Source organism: Vigna angularis, chromosome 9 (genome assembly GCF_016808095.1).
Source record: "Vigna angularis cultivar LongXiaoDou No.4 chromosome 9, ASM1680809v1, whole genome shotgun sequence".
Lineage (NCBI taxonomy): Eukaryota > Viridiplantae > Streptophyta > Magnoliopsida > Fabales > Fabaceae > Vigna > Vigna angularis.
The window spans coordinates 2,364,322-2,389,286 of record NC_068978.1 but is presented as its reverse complement, the minus strand read 5'-3'; the positions used below and the strand labels follow the sequence as shown (position 1 = coordinate 2,389,286).

General features: G+C 29.5%; 3 protein-coding genes across 3 annotated transcripts; 1 reads left to right on the top strand and 2 right to left on the bottom strand.

Moving 5' to 3' along the window:
* The first annotated feature begins 1,404 nt into the window (after positions 1-1,404).
* On the top strand, positions 1,405-2,925 carry LOC108323320 (LOB domain-containing protein 22). The gene is made up of 2 exons (XM_017555739.2): positions 1,405-2,264; positions 2,728-2,925. Exons 1-2 carry the CDS (start codon positions 1,441-1,443, stop codon positions 2,855-2,857), a joined length of 954 nt encoding a protein of 317 aa, XP_017411228.1. The 5' UTR covers positions 1,405-1,440; the 3' UTR covers positions 2,858-2,925.
* A 5,264-nt stretch (positions 2,926-8,189) lies between these two features.
* On the bottom strand, positions 8,190-14,650 carry LOC108323324 (chaperonin CPN60-like 2, mitochondrial). Its single transcript, XM_017555744.2, has 17 exons — positions 14,496-14,650; positions 14,195-14,326; positions 13,723-13,882; positions 13,085-13,260; positions 12,667-12,762; positions 12,481-12,585; positions 11,913-11,999; positions 11,732-11,821; positions 10,656-10,736; positions 10,416-10,484; positions 10,252-10,329; positions 9,657-9,752; positions 9,471-9,570; positions 9,240-9,343; positions 8,835-8,940; positions 8,664-8,742; positions 8,190-8,470 (listed from the first exon to the last, which is right to left on the bottom strand). The coding sequence occupies exons 1-17, from the start codon at positions 14,556-14,558 to the stop codon at positions 8,365-8,367; spliced, it is 1,728 nt and encodes a 575-aa protein (XP_017411233.1). The 5' UTR covers positions 14,559-14,650; the 3' UTR covers positions 8,190-8,364.
* Positions 14,651-16,478: 1,828 nt separating this feature from the next.
* Positions 16,479-17,491, bottom strand: LOC108323338 (NDR1/HIN1-like protein 13). Its single transcript, XM_017555764.2, has one exon. It carries the CDS (start codon positions 17,279-17,281, stop codon positions 16,529-16,531), a length of 753 nt encoding a protein of 250 aa, XP_017411253.2. The 5' UTR covers positions 17,282-17,491; the 3' UTR covers positions 16,479-16,528.
* Between the last annotated feature and the right edge of the window lie 7,474 nt (positions 17,492-24,965).

The window sequence follows — 24,965 nt, the reverse complement described above, 5'->3', positions numbered from 1 at the left end:
TTTTATTGATCTCCTGCTTGTTAATATTAAAACATATAATCTCCTACTGGTTAACATTGAAATATTTAAATACGTGCTTTTGTAATGTAAATTTTACATAAACTTTTAAGATCTTTTTTTTAATATGTAATTCCAATTTTAATAACAATATTTTTGCATCAATTATTAAAAAAAATTATTTTAATATCTGTACCGAAGTAAAGTTGTTGACGCAAAAACCATTAAACAATTGAAGAATTGTTAACATTTTATTTATTTATTTAAATTTATCAAATTAACGTAACTTTTAAAGAGAATAATTTTATTTAAACTATAATTTTTGGTTAATATATTTGATTTTAGAAAAAAAAAATTTTAATTATATTAATGTTTTAGGTTCAATTTTATTTCAATTATTTTACTAGTGGAAATATATAAACGTGTGTCCATTTTTTGATAATAAAAATGTTATTAAATTTATAGATAGCATATTTCCAAAAAGTAATTATAACAAAAAGCAGTTACAAAATTTAAAAAGTTAAATAATTAATAAAATAACTTATATTGATAAGGTAAATCGATAATATAATTTATTATTATTATTATATCAGCAACATATACAAATTTGATATTTAAAAAATTTATAGGATGCAAAAATGTATATTACCCAACATGATAGCCCATAAACGAAGATGAGAAAAACGAAGATAATTAATAAATTTTATCGTTTAAGATTTTCGATTGAGAATAATCTATGAATTGGATTCATATTCACTGTTATTATATCTGAGTAATTTAAAGATTCACTGTTATTATATCTGAGTAATTTAAAGATTTTTATATCTAATTTTGATTTTTTTTTTCATTATTCAGGCAGAGAGATGACTGAAAATTGGAGAGTAAAAAATGTAAAAAAGCTAACTATATGATGACACGTTAGTCGTTAAATTTGTATAATTAGATTGACGGAGTTTGAGCCACTGATATATCAGAAATAATACTCGAAAATTGTCCGAATGAATCGCTCTCTGTTGCTGAAACGGCATAACGATGTGAAGATGATGTAATAATTAATTAACTTAATACTTTTGACTTGGCTTTCAAATACACATCTTCTTCCCAAAAAAGGCAAAAACAGCATAAATAATATGATATGAAACTATTTTTAGTGCATAATCCAATAATAAGAGTTGCAGTAGTTCTGATAATGATAGAAAGAGAAGTTGGAAGAAAAGGGAAAAAATAGAAGGAAAGATCCAAAAATAACACTTGGCAAAAGGGAAACGGTTAGTGTATGAATTATATCTATCTGTCTTTCCTTTCATTTCTCTCCATCTCCCATTGTTCTGATCAAACAAAGCCGAGAAAATAAGGGAAGAGAAATCCTTTTTCTGAGCACCTTCCCCGCCGGAGATGCAGCCGAAATCTCACACCCCTTTTTTTCTTCCTCCCCAAAAGGCCATGAACAACAATAACAACAACACCAGCACCATTACAACCACCAACACCAACACCAACACCAAAACCAACAACAGAATCTCCTCTACAAGAAATGGCAACAGCACCACTCAGGCTTGCGCTGCATGCAAGTACCAACGCAGAAAGTGTGCACCCGACTGCATTCTCGCACCGTATTTCCCTCACGATCGACAGCGCCAGTTCCTCAACGCTCACAAGTTGTTCGGAGTAAGCAACATCACCAAAATCATTAAGGTTGTCAGCCCTCGCGACAAGGACCAAGCCATGCGTACCATAATCTACCAATCCGACATGCGTGCCTCGGACCCTGTCGGAGGCTGCTACAGGTACATTATCGACCTGCAGACTCAGATTGAGTACTGCCGAGCCGAGCTGGACCTCGTCCTTCAGCAACTCGCCATGTTTCGAGCTCAGGCTCACCAGAATCAGCACCAGTATCAGCACCAGCACGGTATCTATGCTCCCAACAGCGTTAACGTCACCGTCAATGGAGATGGTGAGGTTTTGAACGCCGACCCGATGGGGCTGTACGGCCAGCCACAGTATCAGTGTCTGCAGCCGCACCAACAGGAGCAGTATGTTATGATGCATGAAAATGGGAGCCAGAACTTCAACGGCGCCACCCCTTTGCAGGAACAGATGAACACGTGGGCTGTGCAGAACACTGCTGTGTCGCTTTCTTCGTTGTCGTTGCAAGGACAGAGTAGTAATGTTAGCGATGAATACGATCACAAGGCCGTCATTGACATTGATTCTGATGAGAGAAGTGAGTTAGGGTTCGAGTCTGAAGAATTAGTCCATCGCAGGTTTGTCTATCAGTAGTACATATCTGTGTTCACATTGTGATTTCAAAGGGCTATATCAGATTACAATTACGTTGGAATTTCATTTACTTAATGCTTGGATAATTATCGTTTTCATTCACATATTTATATAACTAATGTCTGATTAAGTATAACTGCATGATTTTTGTTTGAATGCATGCATCTGCTAACATTTAAGGAGCATTTCTGCAATGGGATTTTTCTTGTCTTGGGTTTGTCATGGTTCCTTTGTTCAAAGATTAAGATTGCTTACAGTAATGTAAAATCATAGGTCCTGGAGACTTCTCAGATTTTGTACTGGAATTGTTTTAATAAGAGGTCTGCAATGGCATAAATTCGATGACAGAAGTGAATAACTGCTAAATACTTATGATTATAGTTGTTTAATTATGTCTGTGAGGGATGAAACATAACATGAATGTTGTTGATTTGAATGATTTTGCAGTGATGAATCAGTGTTGTTTAAGATAGATGATGCAGTAATAAAAGCTGAGGGTGACTGCATGCAACATGCTCAAGATCATGATTTGAAAGGTGCAGCAACATCGTTTAGCCTCACAAATTGTACTTGCTGATGAGTGTTAATTAGCATAGATTGTAGAAGTTGCCTGCCTCCACATATCATTTTGTTGGCATTAGGATATTCCGTTTTTGTGGTTAAGAGTTTGCAGCAGTCTTATATGCGAAGCTAGAGTTATTTACACAATTTCTTTCAAACAATTATTATTTTCTTCTTGTAGTCAATCACAATAATGTATTCCTGCTCCTTGATGTCTGATTCAATGAAAGGAATGAACAGATTAGGTTTATGTTCACATTCAAATATTGTATCAAACTTATGAAGAACAACAGAGAGAGAGAGAGTGTTGAATTTTAGTTAAAAGTAATAAAGAGATGGACAAAGAAAGAAGGGATATGAACTCATCTCTGAAGAACTTTTCTTGCTTTTACCTTTTGACTTAATTGCAGATATGTACTATTATTATACAAGAAACCTGATATTGATACAATGATTACATAACTTGTAAAAACTCAGTGCTTATATAGGAAAAAATTACAAGCCACAAGTACATGAATGAACTAATAATTTAACAATTGATCTACTGACATAATCATATTCATAAAGAAATGAAAAATGTGACTAAAGTATGAACACCAAATAAATGATTGAAAACCTTTGAAAGTGAACAAAAGGTGTAGTACTCAAATGATTCTTAGCACTGTAATAGAGTGATTGGAAAGTGTATTTGTGCTACTTGAAATAAGGTGCAGTTCCTATTTTCTGGTACAGATTTTGTACTTGTACTTGTAAGAAAATTCATAATCAAAATGAATATCGAACAAGTAGGATGATATTTTAAATACTTTTTTTAACAATTTTTTAACTATGGGTTATTATTTTATATATATTTAAAATAGATCAATCATACTATATCACATAAGTTGTTAAAAAATTATCAAATCACGTAAATTGTTGTTAAAAAATTGTCAAATCTGTTAAAAAATTGTAAAAAAAAAGTTATTAAAGAGACATTTTCCATCTAATAAACTATATTTTGATAGAAAACTATTCTTGAGAAACTGTATAAAGTTCTTCAAAGAAACTATACAAGAGAAGTGAAAAGATTATGATAAGAACATTGAAAAGATAAAAAGTTGAAAAAGAGTTGTAAAAAGATAATATTATTCTATGTACAATGGAAATTATTATTAGCAATATGTACGAATGTGATTTCACGTCAATATGATTGGCTGGGGACCTGTATACTGTGTGTGGGGAAATAGTTCGTCCACATCAAACTATCACACACCATATCATGTGTGAATACCATACATACTCATATTTAGATCTAAAGCATATGAAACGTCATTAATATAATAAATAATACACATGTAAAGAATCCAAAGTCACTTAATTCAAATAAAGCAAAAATCAGACAAACACAAAAACATGCAATTTTTAGGAACAGGGAGCGCTCAACGCACGTCTGTGAGCACTAGTATTTATGCTTGCCTCTCGTCCAGCAAATTATGGAAGAAAGGTTCCAGACTGCACACAAGAAATGACGCTTAGCACCTAAAAGTGTCGCTCAGCACCACATAACACAAGAGTTCTCTGATTTTGCAGCGCTAAACGTCCAAAATGGTCGTTAAATGACACAAACTTCTAACATCAAGCTCACTCAATAAACAATCCCCTTATAATTTCACCTTCAAACCATTAATTCTAGACCAATTTCAATCAACATTCTAACCTATTACCAAACACAATTCAGCAGCAATATAAACTAGTGATAACCTCAATTTCATCAATTCACGCAACCGAATTTCAACATCAAATAAATTTAGCAACTCAATCCATTTAATCCAACTCAAGCATACCAACTCAGATTATCACGGTATTTAAAATTTAAAACAAGGTATTTAACTTCTTTTACATGATAGATGACCAAAATACTTTAGGAAGCTTAAAACAACTCCAAACACACTCTACCTGCTTCTACAAACAACAAAAAGACGATTATGGTACACCGTTAGAATCACTTATCAGCAACGAATCAAACTGATGACTCAAAAGACACATACAAGCTGAGCGGGACGCACATGTAACATATATAAGAAAACACTAAAAAAAAAGGGTTAAAACTCAACTACTCAAATTGAAGAACTTATCACAAGGATTAATCCTACTGTCTTTGTTCTTTAATCATACAAACAAAGGACAAGAACTTCTAAACAAAAGCAAAAAAAACTAAAGAAAAGTGGTTTACAGAGAGATAATGTGTTTTAAAATAATGAAACTCATTAACGAAACTATTTATATTAAATTTTTTAATATTAAAATAATCGAGTTCACTCTTTTTAAGTCATCACTACTTCTAAAGTACTATTTTCTAGGTCTTTTGTATGTGTATCATTATTTTTATTTATACTTGTATATGTTGTTATTGTTTTAGATTCGTGTGAAATTTTTATTTATACTTAAGAAAGTTGTTTAGTTGTTACAACAATATTATACAAAAATCCCATATAAGTCACATTGTTGTTCTTAAAATATTACAACATATATTCTTAACGTGTATGAAGGGGGTTTATTTAGTCACATAAAGAGGTTTCATTGAGATGAAGTGATCTCAGCTGCATGATCTCATTATTGAAATTTTCCTTTTCCATTATATTCCTATATTTATATTATCGTTTCTGCCATTCAAGTATACCACCAACATATAGAATCCGATACAAAGTTATATACTGAGGAATCGGATACAAAGTTATATACTGAGGAATCAGATACAATCCTTCTCCAATATATATGGACTTTGAAAATTGAAAATATCATAGCATCATCAACATTAATATCAGAAGCAGCATGAGTTGTATATCCAGCAATAACAGTGGGAAGCAAAATAGCTCAGGGTGCGTGAATAGCAGTGGATTCACATGGGGAACCAAGAACAACTCCATGTTTCTGAGCTGTGTTAAGCTACCAGGTGGTCTTCTGCTCAGCATCTCTTGCCTTGGACAAAGGGTTTGGGACTGCTTCAAGGCATGCGTTTCACTGCCTGTGCGTAGGTGTTGCATCACATGCTGTGGTTGCTGTGTTTGCTAGCAATCTTCTCATAACATATAATAATGATGTTCTTTTATGTTCTTTACTGTACTCTACTGCTGTCTTTCTTATGTTACGCCCCTGCATGAGGGCTTAGATTGTTGGTGTCTGCGTCTTGATTTTGCTTATAGATATGTTACCATTATCTGATAATCATATATAGAGTGCTTGAGAGAAAACACTTTTGTACCATGTTTGCAAACATGTGGACAAGAACCATATTTGTGTCCAAATAAAAGAACACCAATCATATATGCACTTTGACTTTACGTTTTATTAGTGTTTTTTTTTTCTATTAAGAAATAATATTAAAGTTTAATTTAATTTTATAAAATAAATTTATAAATGAGAATTTAATTATATTTATTTATATATTTTAAATTTATTTTATTTATTATTGATGTAGATTTTAAACACATTTTTTATATTAAGATTTTATAAAATTAATGAATGATTTGATAATTATTCCACAATTAGTTACATAATAAATCTAATTAATGTTAAACTTTTTTAAAATAGGTTTTGGATGATTATGATAATATTTTAAAAAGTAAATTTTAAATTTAATTTAATATTATAAAACTAACTTATAAATTAAAATTTGCATATTTATTTATGAGATAATCTATATTATTTTTAGTCCATGTTATTATTTCATATATTTTATAAATTTATTATTTTTATTCTTTCTCTAAATAAATATTAAATGTTATCAACTTTTCTGTAAGTTGTCAAAATGAAATTTCTAAAATTTATCGGTATTTTATCCTCCAAATTCTTTTAACATCCATTAAACACTATTTTTATTACTTTTCACTTTTCTTTTACAAATATAAAAAAAATATTTTTTTATAATTATTGTAGAGTTGTCAAATTGTTATTAAATTGAAGTCAAAAGATACTGCATGCTTGTTGGGAACTGTGGACGAAAACGATACGACAACAAAAGAAGAAATAAAGAAATCCAATGATTTTGGAAAGTATGAGCACATTGACGACAAGGAATGAAGAAATCAAACTTTTATTACTTAGAAAATTTCTTATGCAAGAATTTATTATCCATTAACATAATCAATCATCTTTTATTAGAGGATACTCTATAAGATTACATTGATTTTATATATATATATATATATATATATATATATATATATATATATATATATATATATATATATATATATATATGGGTTTCCTAACGCGCGTAAGAATGTTTAGTGACAAGTGTTTGTGATTTTTTGAATTGGGACTACAGTAGAGATGACAGAGAAAAGATTGGATTGGAGTGAGAAAGATGAAAGAGAAAGGGTTGAGAGGAACGAGAGAGGTGAGTAAAGGTTTGGGGGGTTTCTTTTTTTTTTTTAGTTTTGAAAATAAAAATTATTAAAATACCCTTAACCTTAAAACTTAGAATCTATGGTATATAAGGATATTTTTGTCTACTAAAATCCGGTACACATTACCAACTGAAAAACAGGTGTTAGCAAATCCCTGTATATATATATATATATAATATTTATATACATATATATTTATTTATTTATTTAATATTTATTATTTATAAAATAAATTATAATTATTATTACTATTTTCGTTTAATTATATATTTTATATTTTATTTATTTATTTATTTAATATTTATTATTTATAAAATAAATTATAATTATTATTACTATTTTCACTTTATTTATTTAATTATATATTTTATATTTTATTTATTTGACTGTATTTTCTTTTTTAACTATTTCTTCCCCTTTTTTTCATTACCAAATAAAACATTAATTTTTAGATATTTTACACAACCTTTTGAGATATGGATGCAGAAAACCTTATTTATAATAAACATTATATATATTATTTTATTATATATATTATAGTATTTAATTTACCAGCTCCTACGAACCACAAATATAATTAAAATATACGTTAAAAACACCAACAGAAACCAATTTACTTGAAAAGTTAATCGGTTCAAATCGGAGAACTTGTCATAATTAATCTACAATTTCAATTCTCCAATCATAATTATTATTATAACTATTTAATATCAAAATAAATAAGTTTTATTACTTTTAAACTATTATTATTTTTAAAATATCATTTTCTAAATTTTCACCGTATTTATTAACTACCGGTATTTTAATATCTATTTGCAGGTTAAAAACGTTACCTCAGTTAAAATACATATATTTTTTTTCCAATATTTTAATATCTTTCTAAGGTTATAAAAGCAAAACTTCAAAATTGAACAATACCTCAATGGTTATCTCAACATTACACGTTATCCTACATTGATCTTTATAATTTAAATTTAAATATAGTTTATAACTCAACCTCAGCCACACTCTTTAGAGGGGAGAGCAAAATCTATTTTGATACAAAAAACAATATTTTCATGATTTGGCTTTAGAGGCAAGAGCAAAATCAACATTGGTACAAAAAAATAATATTTTCATAATTTGGTGAAGCAGGTTAGAGGTCCAAATCATCCATATCTGGCACTCGACTAGGAGGTTTATTTTTGTCATGCGGATTATCCACCACAGCTGCCTCGGTTGTTGTCAGTAGCAATGAAACACTGCATGAGAGAAAAATAGTTAAATCAAAATAATATTTATAATAATAATGTGTGTCTTGCAATGCAACATGGTTTGTATTCACCCTTGGTTTTTAATTTAAGGTTCAAACTTTATCACTTCATAAAACAACCTCTGATTCGTGAAGCTTTTACAATACTATATACAGAAAATGCATGAGACGTAATGTTTTACCTGGCTGCATCTACCAAAGCTGTTCTAACGACCTTAAGAGGATCTATTATTCCAGCCTTTACCATATCAACATAGACACCTGCTTTACAGAATAAGCACCAACTAAGCATAAAGAAATAACTTAAAACAATCATTCATGGATTTCACTGTCACTGCAAAATGATTACAAACCTTTGGCGGCATCAAAACCTAAATTATGATCATCTTGTTCCAACAATTTACTGTGGATCAAAGCACCATCAAAACCAGCATTGGAAGCTATTGTAGATGTAGGCGCCTATGATAAATAACATGCATTGTCAGAAAGATGAAAAAGAGTAATATTATTTTAACATCCAACAATTTTTTACGCACACTTTATCTCCACTTTTTTACCCTTTAATCTCTCTTTTTACAAATAAAAGAATTAACTTTTTTAATGACCAAAACCCTTAAAAGTGAGCTGTCAAGTGGTACTACATCTAGTGTCAAAAACATTTTCTGATGAAAAACTACCAGACAACTAAAAATGTCATAATCTACAAGAGAACAATGCTTTATGCAACCATATAAAGTAGGTGCAGAAAAAGGAATTACCTTGAGTGCATTCTGAATAATCTGTACTCCTCTTTTCTCATCCTCATTTTTAGTTTGAAGGTTATCCAAGGCTTTGGTAGCATATAAGAGAGCGACTCCACCACCTAGTTCAAACAATTACATCTTAACTTTTATAGGTGAACGATTGTTCTGGGAATGAGAATACCACCACAATTTCATTCTCCTCCTTATACTTATTATCCCATCAGAAAGAAGGAAAAAATGAATTACCTGGAACAATTCCCTCTTCCACAGCTGCTCTAGTGGCATTTAAAGCATCTGTTACTCTATCTTTCCTTTCCCCAACCTCGGCCTCACTAGCCCCTCCAACCTGAAGATTTAGTTGCATCTTCCATGTGAGGTAATGAATATAAATTAATCATTATAGACTAGTAATTTTTAGGATGAGTGACAAACTTTGAAAACAGCTACACCACCAGATAGTTTCGATAGTCGTTCCTGTGCTTTTTCTTTATCAAACACGGCAGAACTACTTTCCATAGCCGTCCGTAGCTACAAAAAGAATTATTATAATTAAACATCCTATGATTATTATACTAATTCAACAATTCTTTACCATAAGCCACATGAAGACAATCTAGACAGTGGCAAACGACAAATATTGTCGTGACATGTCAACTTTTTAAGACTGAAATAATTTTAAAATCTAAGAACGGACATCACTCGATCTATATAGCCGCAACTTTAGAAACATTTCGTTATGCACAAAACACTAAATGGCATGAGCACACTAAACATGTAATAACGGTTATGAAATCTATAAGAAAACAACTACAACATAAAACATTATTGCCATGAGTATGTATGTGGGAAATAGGATAAACATAGCAAAGAAAAAGTGCTCCATATGCATGCTTAGATAATCAACTAGGTAATTATTTCATTAAAATTAATTAGAGAAAAAAAAATATATATAAATTATGAATGATTTAGAATACTTGAAAATAAATTGTGTACAGATAAAAATGTAATATTTCAAAAGAAAAGATACTTGTTCACATCTCTCTTCAATGGCCTTCTTATCCCCACCACCATGTAGAACAATAGTGTCATCAATGGTGACAGTAACCTGTTGCACATTATAATAGATTATATACTATATAATAGTTTGAAACCAAATATTACTTATCTTGGTACTTGGTTCAAGCCACATACCTTTCTTGCAGTGCCAAGCATTTCTGATTGGACTTTATCAAGGGACAAACCACGCTCTTCTGTGATCACCTGTTTTCAAATTCATCATAATCTTTTTCATAACATACAACAAGCTGTAGTCCCAATTGCTAGAGATCTTGAATAGAGGAGTTGTTATTAAAATCTTGAAAAGTAAAAACAAGGCACCCGATGGGAACCCAAATGCAGTATCTGACAAATAAAATCTGGATAGAAAATAACCTCTCCTCCGGTAAGAGTTGCAAGATCATCTAGATTTGCCCTTCTACTGTCCCCAAAACCAGGAGCTTTTATGGCACAAACCTAAAGTACAAGAAACTTGAAGTTACAGAAAAAGGAAAACAAGGATATACACGAAATAAAATTCCAAATAGCTTGTCATATTAAGGTCATGCCCATAAGCCATTTCACAAATACATAAATAATACTTACCTTAAACAAACATGCAAACAAGAAAAAGAAAGCATGCACCAGATACAAACGCTTTAAAACTACTACAAGAAAATTCACTTTTAGTAACCAAAATTCTTCTACATATACTAAAAGTTGACTATGTTTTTGATAAATAGGTAGGACTTGAGAATCTAATGCGTGTCCGCTCATTTAATTTATGCATACGCATTTATAAATAAAATCTTATCATTTCTAAAGTTAAATGAAATCTTGGGAATTTAGGACACTTTTCAAGGGAATTTGGAACATTTTTCAAGGGACTCTGGATGTAATGACAGTAAACAGGCAATGCACAGTTTGAACTAACTTTATGTAGCCACTTGCAGATGGGTGGTATTGTCTTTAGTTTGTTGCTCTATCTACGCAACACTTATCCTCAAGTAAAATTAAAACCCAACATAAAATGGAGGGAAACAAAATGGAAGATAAAGGGACAGGAAAACAACACATGAAAGCAAATTAAGCTTGTAGGAAGTAGGGTTGGGCAAAATGAATAAATTGAACTAAACTATTCTAAAACTAAGTTAAATTTTAAAAGTGGATCAATAGAACTGAATTGATAATAATGTAAATGAATTGAATACAATCACGGTTTGAGTGAACTAAATCAAATTGAACTAGTATAAATTGTTTTGAATTGCTAGAACTATATTAATTGTTTGAATTATTACCAATAGAAATTTTATATTAAAGTATATTTTCTAAACTCATAAGTTACAATCCAGTTTAGTTCAATGGGTTCACTTAGAAACAATTATACTTTAAAAACTAAACTAATATAACAATTCAGTTCAGTTTTCTTTTTAAACAATTCAGTTAAGGCAAAGAGCTGTGATATCGATCACCTTAAGCCCAGCATGATGCTTGTTGAGTATGAGCATAGCTAGTGCATCACTCTCTACATCTTCAGCAACAACTAGGAGTGGTCTTTTTTTCTGATTAACAATAAAATAGTAAAAGTAAATAATGAGAATGGTGAAATTGCAAATGAAAATGAGCATGCTGAATCAGGAATAGTTTATCCACCGTTACTGCAAGCTCCAGTATTTTCAGCAGTGAATTCATGTCTGAAATTTTCTTGTCATGGATAAGAATAAAGGGGTTCTCCAATTCCTAACAAAATCAAAATGAATGCTGTCAATATAACATACATCTAAACCCAAATAAAGTTAACCAAATTGATTGAAGTTTTTTATTTGAATTATGTGCATCGTGTTTAAATAAAACCACGACACTTTTGTCAAATTAAATCAATAGCCTAGCATGAAGCCATTAATAACAAATATCCACAAAAAAAATACTTTCAAAAATGAAAGTAGATTTTGGAGAAATTAACAGAACCATATGTTCCTATCAATGACTACATGATAGAAAGATAGAAAAACAGAAAGACTACTTTGACAAACCAAAGGTGGTAGACAAAGTAAACTTCACAAACATAAATACACACACCAGAAATAAGAGAACATTTGTTAAAAAAAATTACACCATCAGATGATAATCAAGGTTGATCTACTGTAATACAACATGCTACTTCATTTTCTGAGAATTTTTGACATATTACATATGTGACAAAGAATAATTTTGTGCTTACACATTTGCGGGTCTTCTGGTCAGTAATAAAATAAGGAGATATGTAGCCTCTGGTTAACTTCATTCCTTCCACCACTTCCAACTCGTTATCCAAAGTATTCCCATCCTAAAATTTTTAAAATTATAGATACCCTGAACCAAAACTGTGTCACGTAATAAGTTCACAAAAATGAGCATCATTGCTTACAACAACAGTAATGACTCCCTCCTTCCCAACTTTCTCCATTGCCCTTGCTATCAATTCTCCAATATCGCGCTCCCCGTTTGCAGATATAGTTCCAACCTACTAGTCAGAAATGAATAACAATAAACAAAATATAACTGGCATAAAGAAAATTAATTTATCCATCAGGAAGTAGCAACATAGTTTCTTCTATAAAGTGTAACTAATGCCAAAATTATTCAATGCCTATGCCTATGCACATATAATTAATAAACAAAATATAACTGGTATAATGAAAATTAATTTATAAGATAAGTAGCAATATAGTTTCTTCTATAAATAAAGTGTAACTAATGCCAAAAATATTCAATGCCTATGCACCTATAATTAATATAGGAGGGAAGCAACAGACATTAAAACAGTTTTCTTAACCAAAATGCACCTGGGTTATCTCTTCTGGTGTGCTTATCATCAATGCTCTGCTTTTCAAGTCAGTAATTACAGCATCAACTGCCTTATTTATTCCATTACGTAAGTCCATAACATTCACGCCAGCAGCAATTGATTTGCATCCTTCTGTGAGTATTGCCTGAGTCAAAACAGTTGCACAAGTTGTACCTGAAATCAAAGAAGAAGCATGGACTTGTAAGATACATGAATGGTTTCATAAAAAGGAATAGATAAAGGCAAATATAACTATGCTCGCTCTCTAAGTTTTCCATCTAGAATAAAATAGGGTATTAATTTAAGAAATTTAATCAAAGAGTAATAACCACCATTGGGTATATGAGATCTTCTTAATTATATATTTTTCTCATTTGTTTGTTAAGACCTTTAAGCAAGTTATATATCAAATCTGCTTAACAAAACCATCATCAGGGACTACTGGTCGATGAGTTATTTCTAGACAAGTATCTGTTAATTACCCTGATATTGAAAAAAATTGCAATTCTTGGGTCCCAAAAGATTCTTTCAGAGAACTTATAATGAAGCAATATTATCAGGGAAAATCAAAAACTCAATGAACAATGATGGGATAATTTCGAGATAAAAGATTCGAGTTGGAAGAAAAGTAATCACCGTCTCCAGCAGCAGTGTTGGTAGCCTTGGCCACCTGCTTGACAAGATCAGCACCGATATTTTTTTCTTTGTCTTTAAATTTGATACTTTTAGCCACAGTCACACCATCCTTCGTGATCCTGGGATTCCCACGGCTTCTATCAATTATCACATTGCGACCCTGATTCAACCAATTGAAAACAGAAGAGAAAACAAGAAAGTTACGGTTCATCACATCAACTTGTCTAGTCAAGCTTTGTCATCCAGACTCCTTACAACAACAAATAATGAATAAGTTTGAACCACAAAAAGATTACATATATCTATTAAAACATCCAAACTTGTCATCCAAATTCCATACTAGCGAACAACGAACTACCAAAAGGACAAGTTAGAGACATGTTGGGAAAATTGAATTCAACAACAAAATAAGGCCATAGCAACTGTATCAGTCATACTAAATGAGCAACACATATATGAGTGTACGTATTACCTTGGGTCCCATGGTTACTTTCACAGCATCAGCAACCTGAGTTACACCTTGGAGGATTGCAGCACGAGCCCCAACCCCAAAGTTGATATCTTTGCTCACAAAATTTCTGCTCGACAACAACCTACCATATACCTGTCACCAAAAATCAAGTCATCATTCCTCTGTCACTGTCCCTGTTAGATTGCTGACACCCTTTTAAGAAACTATGTACTATAATGATATAAAAAAACAAATCAATGTATATATTGAATATGCAGAACCACTACATTAGCAAAGCAAAGAATAAGGGAAAAGTAATTACGAGGTTCTTAGCGGAGGGAGAAGCAATGGAAGAAGAAGCTACTTTTCTAGCTAATCGATACATTGCAGTTGCAGTTTGCAGCAACAATTGATTTGGAAATGAAATCAGAAATGGCAACCAATGGAATAAGTAGGGCTTTGCAGAGGGTTTAAGCTTTTGTTTGGTTCTGGAAAACTCCTTATACTCTAACCTTAATCTGTTACACAGCCCAACCTAATAAGAAACTTGTTCCTTCTATTAGACACCCCTGTTTACTAATTACACTCCATTGTGTTCGTATTTTTTTAAACTATTTTCAAGAATTTTAAGAAAATAAAGATATATTGAAAGAAAATATCTTCTAACATGTTACGAAAAAAAATTACTTCTAAAATATAAAGAGAGAAAAAATACTTCTCAAAAATATTGTTTTTTACATTCATAAAAGTATTTTTCAAAATTATTAAAAAATAAGTGTAATAAAGGGGTCGAGCTGTTATTTTTAACTCTAGTCACTAGCTTATTATTATGTCAAACAACTCATCACTTAAAAAATAGTAATAAATTACAAAGATTAAAATAAAAGAATTGCAAGTCAGAATATGGAAATAAAATATTGAATCGTCAAAATATAAAAAATAGCCTCATTATTCTCTTTGCCTAAGTAATCATATTGATAATTACAATTTTTATATTACTATTCAATATATAGTCATATATTATAATTGTGTCCATACAATATTACATAATAAAATTACTTGTTTATTAAATTTTTGTAACAATATTCCGTGAGCAAAGTGCAGACTTTTTTTACATTATTATAAGTTTTGATTCTATAATAATGTATATGATGAATATGTTTAATAATAAAAATAAATAAACAATCATATAAGTTTAATATATTATGCTGATAAAAAAATTTAATATATTATACCAATATTAATATAATAATAATAATAATACAAAAAATGTTTTTTTAATAACCCTTTCTACATTTTTAACCAAGTGGATTTTATAAATATTTAAGCATGATGTACGTCATAAAATAGTTTGTCTAGATATTAGGTGGATATATAGTCATATGTATATGTTAGATAAGCTTACATATTTCTAACACAAATCAATATTATGTTTAGTTATTATTTGTTCCATTTTCATTATTGTATTACAAACTTAGATATAATAAATAGTTCAATATAATTTCTCTTTGTTCAAGTTGTTTTTATCTATTCATAGTTTAAATGATTACTTTAAATACTGTACATTTATTTACATTATATATTTAAAGTGATGTTTCGATTTATCTGAATCTTAAAGGAAAAGTAGCAGCATTTATTTGTGGTATATTGTGTCCGTTTTACCATTATAAGTATTATACTCTTTATTTATAATTTCTAATTAACAGTTATATTTCTTATTTATAATTTAGTTAAAAATTATTACAAAATAATATTAAATAAAAATAAAACTTCGAGTTGTAGAATAAAACAAAAAAATTGTATTATAAAAGAAAATAACGATATACGTTATGCACCATATATATGAATTTGAGTTTTTCATTTATAATATAGTAACTAATTTAATAATAACATTCAGAATATATATATATATATATATATATATATATAAATTCTATCGGTATTAAAGATGACACTAATTAATATTAATTTTACTTAAAGTCAGTCAAAATAAATTAAATCTAAAATATAATACACAACACCTGAATTTGAATCATGTTGCTTATAAGGGCATTGTTAACATACTTACAATCATTTTACATATTTTTTTTTAATGAGAAGTAAAAGATAATGATCGAAATAAATGTACAAATATCAAAGCAATTTTTCCCTTCCATCCATCGTTGAGAAATTTCAGAAAAATATAAATGAAAATCAGAAATTACAACATAGTGAAAAAAAATCGAGGAAAAAAGAGAAGAAAAAGAAATAAATGGAACCACAACAAATATATATATATATATATATATATATATATATATATATATATATATATATATATTAGTATTTATATAGCAAGCCTCTGGTGTTCCCTGATCATCCTACAGTCCATTTCCAGACTTTGAACCTCACATCCACTTCGCACGCCGTATTCTCTACCGACGCCGACGCAGGTTTCTCGCCGTCGGGGAGAGAAACGTCGATGCCGTCGCACAAAACGGTGATTCCGACGCCCGGGGTTTGGAATACACCCATCTGGGCCTCCACCTTCGTCTCCAACTTCACCTTTAGTGCCACCTCGCTCTTGCCCTTCGTGCTCCTCTTCAGTTCCGTTACGGTGTCGCTCTGAACCTCTTCCTCGGTGCTCGTGACGTAGGCCTCGAGGACGGTGGTGTTCTTCTGGTGGTGGAGGAAGGAGGGGATGGTGGCGGTGGCGATCGTGGCGTCGTCGTAAAGGAGGGAGACGGAGGTGGGGTCGTAGGAAAAGAGGATCTTGTCGTTGGGGTTGGTGGTTGAGAGAGTGAGGTCGAACTTGGCGTAGAAGGTGGAGGGAGAGGTGAGGTTGAAGTAGGAGAGTTTGAGGGAGGTGACGGAGAAGGAGGGGCGTTGCGGGTGGTAGAGGAAGTAGAGGACGGTTCCGGCGCCGCAGATGAGAAGGAGGAGGAGCAGTAGGATCATGAAGAGGTAGCAGCATAGGGTGGAGAGGCAGCCGCGGCTGCGGCGGCGGGGTGGTTGGGGGCGGTAGGTGGGGCGATTTGCGCCGGAAAGTTGGGATTTTGCGGCTGGGAATGTTGGCTTGGGGCCGCCATTGGCGGTGGTTTTGGCAGAAGGATGAACCCTATCAGTCATGGCGGTTTTGGTTTTTAGGTTTAGGGTTTCCAAAGGAGAAAGAAGTTCAAGAAAATTGTGCAGTGCGTGAATTTATCATTTGTGGATTAAAGTTTAAAGTTGCAGTTATAGTGAATTTGAAGGGTGGGTTGAGTGTGGTACCAAGAAACAAGAGACGGCAACATTCCAACACAATGTTCTTTCACTCGCTCTCACTGCATATATACTGCATGCATGCATGCACTGTGTTGTGTTTATTTTCTAGAATAATGAAGAACAAATCATCAAAGAAATAGAAGAAAAATATGGTTCAAAAAGCTGATAAAGGTAGTATACTACTATCCAATTAGGACACTAATAGGTTATTTTTATGCTATTTGAATGAAACTAATGTTTTTCATTGTTGGTTGATGGTGGTGACATCTGAAATTGATGAGATTTTTCCTCATTTGAAGTGATCTATGGTACTCAGTTTCTTACCAAATCAATGCTGAAAATCTAGAAATAGAGATGAGAAAAGACACAAAAGATCCCACTAGGGTAAGCAGTCCCCATTAATTGAAAATAAATTAGGTTGCAAGTTGATGATTTGCTACTTCTACCTCCTTAGAACCATATTTGTTTATCAATCATTAACACAGTGAAAGTCATGTAAGAAGTAATGAACCAGCTAATGGCAAATTGATTCATTACCTTCTGTTTGTTATTTTTTGCCTTTTTTTTTATCACTGAAATTGATTCCATACCTTCCATTGCTTGTTATAGTTTTCTACCTTTGTTGTATACATTCATCTTTAGTTAAACTGATAAGTAATTTGCTGATTTCTTTTAAACATTCTGCATAAGTGATTTGATTAACTGACCTCTTTACCATGTACATGATGTTTCACACAATTGAAGAATTTTAGTGAACCCTTATTAGAAAGAAAATATAATGTTGTGCTACATCTTTTCATTTAAATTTCAGTTTTTCATCTTCTGTTTATTGGCAGCTGAAATCTATGGACATGATGACTAGTAAGCTTTCAAGTGGACTTAAGAATTCAGAATGATGAAGCACTGTTAACATTCATGTCAGGTGTCTTCTGCTAATATCTCCCTTTCCTATGAGGTGTGTTTGTAACTAGGCTTATGGAATTATCAGCAATCATATTATGAGTCTAGTGTTTCAACTTATGACTACTAGGCAAATTCGAGTTTGAATATACCACTGTTCTATAAATTTTACTATAGTCTTCGAACATATGATTACTAAGTAAATTTGAGTCTAGTATTCAAATACGTGATTACTTTATAAATTTAAGTCTTAGTGTCCGTGATTACTCGATAAATTAGAACATAAGTATCAAAATATGTGATTAATCGATAAATTTAAACACAAGTGTTTAACCATGGACCCACTTAAAAAAACACTACAATTACATTATGAGTGTCACATTATGAGTTTATTCAAAAAAAAAATTCTAGTATAAATAAAACGTCAAAAACATGGTAATATATAAGTGTTAGAATACAACACAGCTATGAGCTAAAAGCAACATACAACTTGTTCAAGAACTAAAAGTAAAGTACAAAAATATAAAAATAACATATAAACTTAGTTTATTTAATAACTTAATCTATCTATAAAAGTTATTAATTTTTTCAAGCTCAAAGGATTTATGTCCTAAAATATATTAGTATTGTCAAGTCTAACTTAATAAGCATGAATCCAAGTGTGACATCTATACGAAATATTAACACCCTAAAATCAAAAATCAGGAAAAGATGATATTTAAGATTATATGAACAAAATCCAAATTATAATAAACTGAATCTAATTATTATATTTTTAATATTTTATTATATTTTGAGTTTATCTTCTTTGTTGCCATACTAACAAACTCATTAAAAGTTATACATACGTTATAACACATGAAATACTTTAACTAAATACTCATCCTATATTCAAATATCTCCTACTGACTTGCAGGTTCACTTTTTTCTTTCTCACAAATCAAAGCTCGCACTTGTTCCGGAGATCAGAGTAATTTATCTCGAATTAACCATGTAAATTTTCAATAAAAATAATAAATTTTATGAAAAAATATATATTATTTAACAAATAAATTTTAAAATAAATTATTTTTATAAATTTATTAAAGTAATTTGATTACTTTGAAATAAAATTTCAATTTTACATATAAAGTTAAGGGCTGTCGTGTTTTCGATTTTTCTTATTCTATATTTATGTCTTTTCTTTAATCTTTATTCAGATCGATTTTTTTTCTGAACTATCATCTATCCTGTGTTAATTTGATTTTAATTTTACATATTTTTGTTTACTAATCTCAATCGAGGATTATTTCAGAAAAAAAGTTCATTAAGGTGTTCTCTTTTTTTTTTATCGAAATCATCCATTTTTTTGGTATAGAATATATTGATGATATTTTTTTTATCAACCTGACACTTTTTTTTCATTGAGACAACTAGGAATATATGATAATATTTAACAGTTTTTTTAAGTGGTAAATGTTATTTCTTTTATTATCATGGTTAATATTTTCTTAATTAATGTCCAATAGAGTTTTTTTAGTGATGTTATACTTTTATTAATTCAGATCAGACTTTATCTATTGACGTCAATAAGATAGAATAAATAATATCCGACAGATTCCACCAATTTGTAATCATGCTTTACTTCACTTATAACAAAAATGCTTGAATCAGAATTTTTTTTCTCAAACATATTGTTTTTAAAGAAAAATAATTTTAATTTTTATGCTTTAATTTTATTCTCATCATCACATATAATATTTTACACTAAATAATGGACAATTGACTGATGGGGATGCATAACATCAAGAACACAATGACCAAAAATCGCGGGCTTCTGCTGGAGATTTTGGGCCTAGGCCCAAACTTTCAAGCGGGCCAGGTTATCAACCCGCTTTGGCTAATATTATAACTTTTCTTCTTAACAATAATTCATTGAATTATTTTCTTAATTATATCACTAGAATAAAATATCAATGCACTTTATAGATAATTAATTTTTACCATAAAAACTGATTGGCCGCTTTCAATAAAATATCCCTTTTTTCATAAAACTCAAATATATAATTTTTAAAATTAATTTGGATTTATTCTTATCAACAATTTAATGGTTCTTCTAATTGTGTATCATTACCCTCACATCTACATATTTCATTTCATCTTTATGAACCAATGTGTTGAAAAAAAAAATTAGCCGATGGAAACAAAACAATGAAAAGAATAATGTCCAAAAATCTCATAAAAAGAAATAAAAAATTAACAATAATTATATATGGTATAGTATAGTATGATCATCTGATCAACTTAAGGATCGAAACCAGTTTATAACTCTAAAGAAACTGGTCGGATAGTCGAACGGTCAAATTAAACAAAAGTTAACATTAAGGATGATTGTGTTAAGTCTAAGTAAGACCATTACCCATTAGGTCATAATGAGATTAATGTTAATCTAAAGTCCATTCTAAAATTTATAAATACAAATTGGTGGTATTATGGTAGCTTAGTTGCATCCATTACATATTTATTGCTAATATTATAGATCCCTTTAACATGAAATGTTTTTGACAAATAACTCCTTAATTTGACAGAACGGTAACTAAGTATGAAACGAAAAGAATACCATATTTAAAATTTAAAAATTGTATAAAAAAAATAGATTTGACCTTAATCCATAACCGAAACATATATTATTTCAAGTGAAAACTCAAAGATAGTATTTTCTGGTTGTTTACTAATTTATCTGCGTATACAAACACAGATATAACATTTTAATTTAAATTTTGAATATATACAAATTAAATTTAACTTATTTTACTATAATAAAAAGATTTAACATGTAAAAATAAGGAATAATTAATTTTACAATCCAAACCTGTATAAAAAAATATTGACTTGAAATGATTTATTTTTGACATAGGCTCGTGTGAATTTATGATAAATATGTATAAGTGGGAACATTGGAAAAAGATGGGTTATTTTGAATTTGTTATGTGAAGTGCATTATTAGGGTTCACTTCCTCTCTGCCAATAATTTATCCCAACGACGAGCCTTTGTCATTTTCAAAATTTAGTACCAAAAAATATCACCGACAATTGCCAAGTGTGTGTATTTGTGTGCTCACACGTTCTTCTCATGCTAATGTTTATCAACCTACGACACTACCTTTCATATGTTTAGGTAAGCCCTAAAATTTGAGGGCATACTAGTCAGTGTCAAATCATTTTAACTCAGCTCTATCATTTCTTCTACAAATTATTGATCCAATCATCTTAATTAACGTTATTCTTGGAATACATTAAATTATTATATTTTTTTACTAATCAAGTTTTAAATCATTCATATATTTAATTATTTTCAATTAAATTTTTATTAAAAAAATTTGTAATTTGTATACTTACATTAAATGAATGATTTGATTATTTCATTACAATAATAAAAATAATTTCTATAATGAAAAAATTGATTAACTAAAATAATGCAAAAGTATCCATAATACTACACAAAAGCATACAAGGAGTATACAAATTACTTCATTTACATTCATTCGAAAAGAATATGCAACCAAAATAACTTTATATACAACCCAAAACAAAAATTGTATAAGGCTAAGAACAATAAAAAATAGTCTAAAAACTAAACAATTGTATCATCATCTCCATATAAAACCAATTCGACACCTATTTTTCATTTGTTCATACCAAATAATGGTAATCATTGAAAAAAGAAAGTACACGCACATAAATAGATTTACAAAATACACCAAATTAAACAATATCAATTAACCAATCATATACAAGGACAACACTAAACTCAATTATTCGAATTTAAATATTGATGTATGATTTTTGGTGGTTTTAGCCCTTGTAGTAACTTCTACTACCTGTAGAATCATTGTCGATAGATTTCACTCTACCACATACAAGGTTAGTCTCTTTAACTGTCGTAAGAGATGGTTTTTAATGACAAGACTTCATGTCTCTTTCACCATATAACTCATTTTACTCCATATAGTCTTGAATTGGTATTAGAATATCAAAAAAACATCTAATAATGACTCCTTACATCAATGAACAAATACTAATTATAACAAAAAGGACTTCCTTCCCTAGAGTTCCTCACGTTACCATGAAGAGATTTTTTCTAACTTGCACATCCTCTACTTTCAAAACATGAGACGTATCAAGCATATACTTTCTTAGCTAAGAAACATAAAACACTGAATGAAGATTAACTAAATGACGAAGCAAGACAATTTCACAAGTCACTAGTCCAATTTTTCTCAAGATTTGATATAGGTCAGTGAACTTAGGAGAAAGTTTTCTTTATCGGATAGTCCTTCCCACTCTAGTGGCTGGGGTAACCCTTAATAAGAAAACACGATCTCCAACTACGGACTCTAAAAATCTCATTTTCTAATCAACATAAGATTTCTACCTACTTTGCGAAGCTTTCATTATCTTCTGGATCTTATTCGCCTTTTTTATAATCTGCTTTAACAACTCAGATCCTACTAATAACACTTTCACTTAAATTTTAAAAAATACTTAAAAATAAACTAATAATTATTAAGGATAGATATCCACAAGTCAAATATCATGACTCCTACCTATTCATTAATAAAAAAATAATTAAATACCCATACTTATTATCCAATATCTATTTAATATCTATCACATATTTTAATTATAATTGTCATTTTTTTTGTCATTTCCATACTAGACTAATTATTGATAAAATCAAACGATAAATATTCACTCAAATGAAAAACATATAACTTTTGAATACTCAATAAAATAATTTTTAATTAAAACTTAATTAAAAAATTCAAATATGACAATATTTTAAAATTTAACTAAATTTATTTTTTTATATTTGATAACTTCACAAATTTTTTTATTTTTCTAAAAAAGATCCATACTTAAGAAATTGTAATATTAATGCCTATTAACTGTGCTACTAGATTATAAAAAGGATAAACCCAATAAATAAATAAATAAATAAATAAATAAACACTTGAAGAAGTAGAAGAGAAAATAAAAACACTAAAAGGAAATTGTAACTATCCTACAACTATAGTATGTAAAAGGAAGAATAAGTTCACTTAAAAAATAAACATTAAAAGGATGTGTGACATTGATATTTGTAGTTAAATGATGTTCATCCTTAATTTGTCAGCATCATTTGATAATGTTCAACATTAGTTGTTGGCTCATCAATACACATAGATGAATGCGTCTTCATTCTGTCAATTACAAATTGATACGAGTTTAACCTTAACTAACCATATTATTTGTATCCTAATTAGAGGTAATTAAACTAACATTATTTGAGATTAACATTCATTCCACAGTACTTCCACTTCTTATTTTCAAATGTCTCCTTTTTAGTTTATCTTACACTATGAATACAAAAAATTACACGAATTTATGCCATAATGAAACCAGATTAACAAATGTAGAAAGTTACATAGTAAATAACTTAATACATTAGAAATATATTTTAAAACAATTCTTTTAGTGATTTTTTAAACAATTCGTGTTTTAATTCGTAACTTTTTATATTAAAGTTATGAATACAAAACTATTCTTTATTTATGTTATGAAATTTATGTGATGAAATTTTAGGGTTTTTATTCGGAAGTTAATGAGTAAATATATTATCCTTTCTTTTATTCAAAACCTTTTTTTATCTGAATGTTTAACCATGATTTTAGTTTTTCATTTTACCTATTTTATGAATTACGTGCTTAAACTAAAAATATGATTGTTTCTAAAATAAATAAAAGCTTAAATCCTTTTAAGCAAAAACCGAAAGTAATTAAATTATAAAAAAAAATATGTTTTTATCACTTCAAATGTAAATTGGAATCGGTGAAACTTTGACTCAATTTAGTTTCTTAATTTAAAAATGTATAGATTTAATTTTTTTAACTAAATTTTGTTAATTTTATTTAATTTTTCAAACTCATTTTATAATAGTATCTGAGTTGTTTATATTTTTTGACATATTTTTTTAATCTTTAATTTTAATTAAAAAATATATTTAAAACCTTAAAGAATTAACAAATTTTGGTTACAAAAATTAAATTTATTCTATTATAAAAATAAAAGATTAAATTAGTCTAAAATTTCAAAAAAGAACAAATTTTAATTCTTATTAATGAATAAAAACATTTTTAACCTTTACCATAAGATCTTATGAAATAATTTTTTCTGTTTTTCGAAATACAACATACTCGTTTTTTTTTTTGTTTTTTTTTAAATATAGAGAATAAAGGATCATTCCCACAAGAAGCTTTCCAGCAGCTATTTCTGAATCTAGTAACCTTCAAAATTTCAACAAGAAGAAAATTTGACCATAAACTTGGTTTTGTAACCAGAAGAATTATTATATTATTTGAGTTTGCAAGTAGGTTTGGTTTCGTGTTAATTTAAAGTTACATAGAATTGAATTTTGAAAAGATTAAACAAAAAAATATGTTAGAATACTATTATTTTTGGTAAGAGTCATTGTTTAAACATTAAAGTAAAGAGGACCAAAGTCAGTGATCATGTTGACATTACTTCAAAGCCAGAAAGAAAACAGAAGAAAAAAAGTTATCAGCATTTTTATTTAGTGTGAACCATCTTTCAATCTAAGATTCCAAGTTGAAGAAATGGACTATATGTA